The sequence below is a fragment of the Clytia hemisphaerica genome, unplaced genomic scaffold (assembly GCF_902728285.1).
Source record: "Clytia hemisphaerica strain Z4C2 unplaced genomic scaffold, Clytia hemisphaerica genome assembly, whole genome shotgun sequence".
In the NCBI taxonomy this organism is placed as follows: Eukaryota; Metazoa; Cnidaria; class Hydrozoa; order Leptothecata; family Clytiidae; genus Clytia; species Clytia hemisphaerica.
Window position 1 is genome coordinate 215979 of NW_027103510.1, and position 8595 is coordinate 224573.

Consider the following 8595-nt stretch of genomic DNA (forward strand, 5'->3'; position numbering starts at 1 on the left):
AAAAATAACTTTTCCCATAACATAAAATCTTGGAACGGAACCAATTTATACTTGAATCTGATTTGTCAACCCAGGGTAGGTTTACTCGAAACTTATAGGACCGAGGCGCCGCCATGGTTGGTCATTCGTTTGTAGATTTCTTTCATTGTTCTAGCTGAGCAAAGCCTAAAGATCGTTTATGTGTATCTATTTTCAAAATTCGAGATTCCAAGTTACAAGTCTTCCGAAATTATTGGCGTTTCAATTGTAGTCTCAGAGAAAAGAATCTATCAAATTTACTTTTCAAACATAAAAAGATTTTTCATAAAAAAATAAAATTTGTTGACAATCTTTATTATTCATTATTCGAGAATATCATCTCCTTACCAGGGTTGTGTACCCTGTTGTCCTGCTCATTGCATTTGCATCTGATACTGGTTATCTGCCATATGTGTTCCATTCATTGCGTACTGTTCTTGGCCATTCTGCTGCCATCCTCCTTGTGTTGACATCTGATTTTGGATCCCTAAAGGCTGTCCTCTATTCATTTCATATTGTGCTTGTGTACCCTGTTGTCCTCCTCCAATTGAGATCTGCTTTTGGATTCCTAAAGGCTGCCTTCCATTCATTGCGAATTGGGCTTGGGTACCCTGTTGTCCTCCTCCAATTGAGATCTGCTTTTGGATTCCTAAAGGCTGTCCTCCATTCATTGCGAATTGGGCTTGGGTACCCTGTTGTCCTCCTCCAATTGAGATCTGCTTTTGGATTCCTAAAGGCTGTCCTCCATTCAATGCGAATTGGGCTTGGGTACCCTGTTGTCCTCCTCCAATTGAGACCTGCTTTTGGATTCCTAAAGGGTGTCCTCCATTCATTGCGAATTGGGCTTGGGTACCCTGTTGTCCTCCTCCAATTGAGATCTGCTTTTGGATTCCTAAAGGCTGTCCTCCATTCAATGCGAATTGGGCTTGGGTACCCTGTTGTCCTCCTCCAATTGAGACCTGCTTTTGGATTCCTAAAGGGTGTCCTCCATTCATTGCGAATTGGGCTTGGGTACCCTGTTGTCCTCCTCCAATTGAGATCTGTTTTTGGATCCCTAAAGGCTGTCCTCCATTCATTCCGTATTGTGCTTGGTAGCCTTGCTGTCCTCCTCCTGGTACACCAGATGTTGTTTTTGAGTCTTCTTCATCCAATTTTCTAAATGTCAGAAAACATTCATTTATAGCCAAGACGACCGTAGTGCAGTGGTAGAGCATCCGGCTACGGTTCGCAAAGTTGTGGGTTCAACCCCTAGTTGGGTCATACCAAAGGTTGCCAAAATGGTACATGATGCCTCTCTGCTTGATGCTAGGGTAAGTGGAGCAATCCAGGGAGAAAGAGTGGAGCCCTCCCCTACCTTCGGGTAGATAGCTATTGAAAGAGGAGCCTTCGGGTTGCCTCTGACTGCGGTCGCAGTCTTACTTACTTATAGACAAGACATTGGGAAACGGGTTGAAAATATATGTATGTCCCTAAAAAAGTCGAATTCATCATTCAAAAATCTTTCTTAATAAAAAAAATAATTTGAAATAATCTTTTCATTATTTTTGTGTCTCTTCCATTGGAAAGCGTAGATAAAACAATCAGCCTTCATGAAAAAGATATCTTGAACACTTTTTCCTTTATGGCGAAATCGAGGTATTTCAAATGCTATACCAAATTTTTGTAGGCCATTTCACAGTCGAAAAGATCATGAGTAATCAGGACTGATTGCGCCTCCATACTGGATTTCTGTTGGCTATACGCAATAATCTTCAAAGAATTTTCAAAACTTTGGACCAACAGAGTGGTCCTGATTACCCATTATGCTTTGCAACTGTGAAATGGCATGCTACTTTCAACCTGAATTTATAAAATTGGTATTATATAGAAAAAGAAGAACGTAGTCAGATAATGACTCCTTACTTTTGAAGATAGAATTTCCAAAAAACGAAGACCGAAGCACATGAAATAGCGATCATGAAAAGTGCCCCGATTGCTTTTGTGGAACCAGATTCAAGAGGATCCTTTGGTTTAGGTGTGGTCGGTGGTGTTGGTGTGGTCGTTGTGGTCGTTGTCGTTGATGTTGTTGTTGTAGTGGTAGTTGTTGTTGTGGTCGTTGGTGGTACTATCAAAATGAAAAAGAAAATTTTACTTCTGTTTTTTTCGCCACCGTTTCTCTTCTCAAAGCATTGACCGTAGTTTGACCCAGCTGACACACAACGTTGTTTCAACGTTCATCTAACGTTATATGGACGTTGTGAACGTTAAATAAACGTCGAAACAACGTTATGTGCCAGCTGGGGGAAGTTAGAGCATGTGGTGGTCTAGCATGCTAGACGGCTATTCCAGACAAAGTAGAAAATAAGCAAAAAAGAATGGAAGGGTAAATTGTACAAACTTATTTTTTTTCCCCGTAACGTTATCCTCCTGTAACACTAATATTACTGTATTAAATAGATTATAAATGAATTTGGTCTAAGAAGCATCCGTCTGTGGTCAGTATACTTTCTTACGTGACTTGGTGAAAATGGAATCATTGGGGTCTTAGGACTTGCATATTTTACCGGGTCAGTGGAACTGAGACAGGGGTGTATCAGGTCAGTGGAACTGAGACAGGGGTGTATTAGGTCAGTGGAAATGAGACAGGGGTGTGTCAGATCAATGAACTGAGAGACAGGGGTGTGTCAGGTCAGTGGAACTGAGACAGGAGTGTATCAGGTCAGTGGAACTGAGACAGTGGTGTATCAGGTCAGTGTAACTGAGACAGGGGTGTATTAGGTCAGTGGAGCTGAGACAGGAGTGTGTCAGGTCAATGAACTGAGACAGGGGTGTATCAGGTCAGTGGAACTAAGACAGGGGTGTATTAGGTCAGTGGAACTGAGACAGGGATGTATCAGGTCAGTGGGACTGAGAGGCCAATGAACTGAGACAGGGGTGTAACAGTTCAGTGGAACTGAGACAGGGGTGTATCAGGTCAGTGGAACTGAGACAGGGGTGTATTAGGTCAGTTGGACTGAGACAGGGGTGTGTCAGGTCAATGAACTGAGACAGGGGTGTAACAGGTCAGTGGAACTGAGACAGGGGTGTATTAGGTCAGTGGAAATGAGACAGGGGTGTATCATGATGGAATAACTTACGAGGATCAAACCACACATGAACAGCGAGAGAAAAATTTCTTGGGCATAACCCTTTAGTTGTCCATTCGGTTTTCCAAACTCCTGCTTGTTTCCTCTTTATGTTGCGGATCGTCAAATCTTTAGATATGAGATAAAAAAAGACATATATATAAATAATTCTTGCTTAAGTCCGCCTATTTAGAATGTTTAGAAATATGAAGTACATTCATTAAGGTCATTCCGAGAAAATGTCAACCACGATTGCTGGAGAGCTATGCCCGATTGAACCCTCTATGGTTGCTATCAAATAGTACATGGGTCGCGGCGCTCCTAGGTCTCTACTGGCGGTATTCAGTCAAGAATGCGCGTGACGCAACGTATCCCTTATTCTGGAATGGCTGATTAAGCATTTACACGCTTATAAAAATGGTGTTTTTCATTTAATCATGGATATTGTTACCCAACTGGCACACAATGTTTTTTTGACGTTTATCTAACGTTCACAACGTCCATATAACGTTAGACGAACGTTGAAACAAAGTTGGGTGTCAGCTGGGTACCTTTTTGAGAAAATCTATAGGCTTCTGCTCATCCTCTAGCAAAAAGAGTCTCTTATTGGAAGTATATCTATCGAGGTCTTCGATTCAAACTAGAGGAAATCATCTTACGGTATACGTTCAGGCTAGGATCAAAATTTAGTCTAGATTTAACAAGAAGATACACCCGAAGCATAAAATGGCATTTTTGTGAAAGTATTGGGCTTTTACTGTGAGTTAATTGCCAATTTAAAGTAAAAACTTTTCTATAAATGGGCTTTTCCAGAAAAAAACCGTGCACCCCCTGTTGAGGAGTCCATTTCTATTCCAAGGGGGTATGGTTTGAAATGCAGTGGAATTCCATAGCAGTAGACAAAAATCTGTCAAAAATAAGCGGAATTCCATGGGGGTAATGATTGGAAATCTGTAAAAATTCGGAATTCCAGGGGGTATGATCCTAAAATTGCCTGGAATTCCAAGGGGATAATTCACAAAAGGTTGGAGCTCCTCAACAGGGGGATACGGTTTTTTTCTGGAAAAGCCCAATGACATTAGACTACACTAAAATTCAAACTGATACCTTAAAAGATAAATTCTGATGGGAATTTGATTTAGCGGATGTCCCAATTTCCGAAAAAAATGTCACCTACGAGGGACAGATTTTATTCGATAGGCTCCTTTATTCGATGAAATTCAAAGTCCCCGTTAATAAGAAACGATGCTTTATTAACTCCCTTATTCGATGAAAATCATATTCCTCTTTGAAAATCAAATTAGTGAGCGTCAACTTTATGCAACCCTACCTGGAACTCATAAAAGTGTAAAAAAAGGTACCCTGACCACTACACGTTTTTTTTTATAAGAACAAACTATATAAGAACATGCAGGCACGACGGAAGCTTTTTATATCTGGTACGGCGAATGAGGAAATTTAAGCGATTTTATAGCGATTTTACCGACGAAGAGGAAAACTTCGGGTATTTTTGTGAAAATCTGGTACGGCGGCCGCCGTACCTGCCGTACCCGTTGCGTCGTGCCTTTAAGGCTTCGAGGCCCAAAAATTTAAGAACATTCTTAGCACATTCTAAGGCTTTGGAGACTTAAAAACATGCAATTTCTTAAGAAATTACATCAAAATGCTAAAAAAATGCTGAAAATAAGAACATTTTAAGAACATTTTTAGGCTTCAAATCCAAAAAAATAAGAACATCCGAAGGCTTCGAAAATTTTTGACGTTCTTATAAAAAAAAAAAACGTGTAACTTACTTGTATATGTATGTGCAGCATATTTGAAATTATGTGTAACATCTGATCTGTACCGAAAATTAACGCTCTTGGTAGTACTTGTAAGTGCATAATTATCTTCATCCCCATTGTTACCATCAAACATTATTTTATCCTTCACTTTGAATATCTTAGAAGCTTTAGGTTTGAATTCTCTTATTGGTATGTTTGACCAAAATCTTAAAACAACTGTACCGCCTTCTTCAGCTTTGATTCTGTTGATTAATGGTTTTACTTCTGTAAAAAGGAAATTAAATTTTTTAGAGTACACTTTTTTTTATAAAAACAAACTATATATAAGTACATAAGGCTTGGATGTGGCAAGTATTAAGAACATTTTTTTAGGAAAATAGAATACTTAAAAAATGGCGAAAATAAGAACATGTTAAGAATATATTTAGGCTTAAAACTCAAAAAGTTGAGAAACATCCAAAGGTTTCAAAAAATTTTAATATTGTTATAAAAGAACGTGCATCCCTGCACCCTTCCTTTGAAATTGAAAATGATCATTCAATAACGTTTATCTTACCATATACATTAACTTCATAGTCGGGGCATTCAAGAAATGTCGTCGATGCTCGCGTATAGAAGTAAAATGCATGATCAGAGGGTGCAAGGTCTTTGATGTGTAGATTGCCAGCTTCGATAGTATGTCTGTTGCTATTTTTGACTTCAAATCCTTCATCGAATTCACTGCTTCTTTTTTTTTGCTTTGCGATAACTTTAAACCAAATATAATCTTTTTTCTGTGCGTGGTGTAGTGTAGTAGATTGTCCAGGACAATAATCAAAAGTCTTGTAATCGACACATCCTGAAACAAATTAAAATTATTACACTGTTTTATAAGAACAAACTATATAAGAATGAAAGATTTCGATGGCAAGAATATTAAGAACGAGTTAAGAATATTTTAAGGCTTGTCGATTCTTAATCACCTAATTTCTTTTCAAAATTTTTAAATGTTCTTGTAAAAAATGTGTGTATTATTAACAGGTGACTAATAGACCTTATGTTTATAAAAAAGTGATGCATTGTGAGATTGTTTCGAGTGAATTACAATAGAATCATCTCGATGAATTTCTAAGAGATTTCTATTTTGATACACTCGAAACAATCCCACAATGCATCGCTTTTTCAAAAAAAATCAAAAACTTCGATAAGGTCTATTGTTTAAGATCTGACGCTTCGAGAGTCTAGTGAGAAATTAACCAAGTCGTTGTATTTCGCCACAGCTTACGCTTGCACACGTTACATTTTCACTGAAGGAAAAACTATGAGATGCCTTGGAGTTTTTACAAGATACTTCACTAATCGGTCATTTAAAGTGATAGAGATGACGCGTTCTTTAGAAAAAGTAATAGGATTCTTTTATTACATTTTAACAGATCGCTGCCTTTAAAGGGACATAAAGTACTGACGAAATTTATAAACAAACTGTATGCAGCAGATACAAAATCAAAACAAATACCACATGTCAAAATAAAAATTAAAAACAAATATGACTGACTTTGATTGTTTCAATTGTTTTACAAGTTTGCTTTGAACACGTGATTCTAATTGTTCTCTTTAATCACACGTGGTTCTCGCGATGTTTACATTTTACTACTTTTATGTCCCTTTAAGGGCTCTGGACTACCCAATTTTTCGATTTTACACCAACTTAAATGGCAATTTCTGTATTTTAAAAAGATCAATGTATAACTTTTTTTATATGTCCTGTTAAACCTACCCTTTTAGAATTTAAAAATCAAAAAATTTAAATGAAAAAATTAAATGAAGAAGAAAAAGAAGAGTTTTTCGAAGAAGAGTATTTCACCTTTCAAAGCCCTAATCTCGGTAAAAATATAACATTTTGGAATTTTTTTTTGGTTCAGGTGATGTATCTATTTAGTATCTAAAAATACAATTCCGGAAAATTTTTGTGGAAGTATCTTTCCTTTAAAATCTGCAAAAAACCTCATTTTTGGCAATTTTCTTCACCAAATTTCCTAGCCTGGGAATCCAAGCGTTAAACTTTTTTCACAGTCTAGTTTATGATATTTTTGCTGCTGGTTTAACGCTTGGTGCAGGTAACTCGCCTGCAGGGAGATTTTTCCCTGCAATGCAGGTTCGGCCTGATTGGCCAGCTTTCGGCGTATTACTTAGCAGTACTTTCGCGCGCATTTTGATTATTTCGATGCGCGCGCATAATTTATGGAAAAAGCTGACTCTGCAGAAAAAAGGAAAACAAATGAAAATGAAAACATAGATTCATTTAGAAACAAAATGGCTGTTGGCTGGATGTCTAAATACATGTGGCTGATGTTTTGATGTGGTTTTTAGTAGTTTTGAAAGTCCTTAGAACTTGTGAATAAGTTTTTATGGTAAGTTGATTATGTGTGTTTACATGGGTTTCCAAAGTTCAGAAAGTCTGTCAACAAGGGTTCACACACAGACTGTTTATAACATTCTGTGTCAGACTAATCTACCTGCACCAAGCTCTATAATTTTAGAACTTTGTGAGGTGAGGTATTTTTTGTTTTTTCTAAAATTATGAGCTTGGATTCCCAGGCTACAAATTTCCATACGAAAACAGCTATTACTTGGGATGTAGCCAAATAGAAAATTTTTCCGAAAAAATCGAAATAAAGAAATTATTTGTCATTAACTTAAAAAAAGTTTGAAACAATAAAATGATTTCCCCAAAGAGATTAGGCTTTTTTTGTGAAAAGTATATGAATAGCGTCGTTATGACGTTTTATTAAGGTCCATGCCACACTTATTCCTTAATTACTCATGATGTAATTACTTAAATTTATTTTTTCAAAAGCAGTTTGTTCTTAAACATGTCAAAGCAGCGAAAACATGAGGTTTAAAATTTTACAGACGGCTGCAACGAAATTTACATTTTGGTGTAAATGCATCAGAAATTGCACAGTATAGCTGACTCGTTAAATCTACAGCGTAAAAAAATAATACAGATTAATTTACAAGTACCTGCATCAGAATTAGTTCAAACTCTATTTTATTGCACGCGCTTACAATTATTCCCTGCCATCCTCTGTCACCATAGCAGCCTGGAAAGAACATCAGTGTGGCCTTAGCCTTGACGAGCCCCCTCCCCCAAGCAGACCTTCAATTCACGCAATCACACAATTCATTTTTCTAATTCACGAAATTCACGCAGCTTTTCAAAATTTTCACGCATTCACGCAAGTCAAAACCGCGGGGAGGAACTTTAATGCTTTAAATAAATTCTTAAAAACCGTAAGCATGTGTACCTCTTGGAAACCGATGGTTAAAAAGTACACCAAAACCACTAAGCCCAAACACAAAAGAAGGGTCGAAAAACAGCAAATATATCAAAGTTTTATAATTTAGCACGGTCATTTCTTCTTGTTCCAGTCTCCCCCGACATTTGTATCCAACACACAATTTCTTTCTTTGCTTCTTTCCTCTCTTTTCTTGTTTTGAATTTATTTTCATGTAGAAATAAAATTTTCATCTGACATTTTTATTTGACGTCAAAAATTTTTAAGGTGCAAAAAATTGACGAGTTCAAATGCAATTCGAGAAAATTGGGAAGTTTTTTTAGAATTTCTAAAATATATTTTTTAAGAATATATTTTTAAGAATCCTCATTCATCATCAAATCAAACTTGATAAAGTTGGACGTTCTCTGA

The 8595-nt window shown here is 37.0% G+C and overlaps 1 protein-coding gene across 1 annotated transcript; it reads right to left on the bottom strand.

Moving 5' to 3' along the window:
• Window positions 1-274: 274 nt before the first annotated feature.
• LOC136799061 (uncharacterized) lies at window positions 275-8364 on the bottom strand. The gene is made up of 6 exons (XM_067055740.1): window positions 8194-8364; window positions 5463-5744; window positions 4916-5170; window positions 3135-3251; window positions 1921-2122; window positions 275-1173 (listed from the first exon to the last, which is right to left on the bottom strand). Exons 1-6 carry the CDS (start codon window positions 8300-8302, stop codon window positions 393-395), a joined length of 1746 nt encoding a protein of 581 aa, XP_066911841.1. The 5' UTR covers window positions 8303-8364; the 3' UTR covers window positions 275-392.
• Between the last annotated feature and the right edge of the window lie 231 nt (window positions 8365-8595).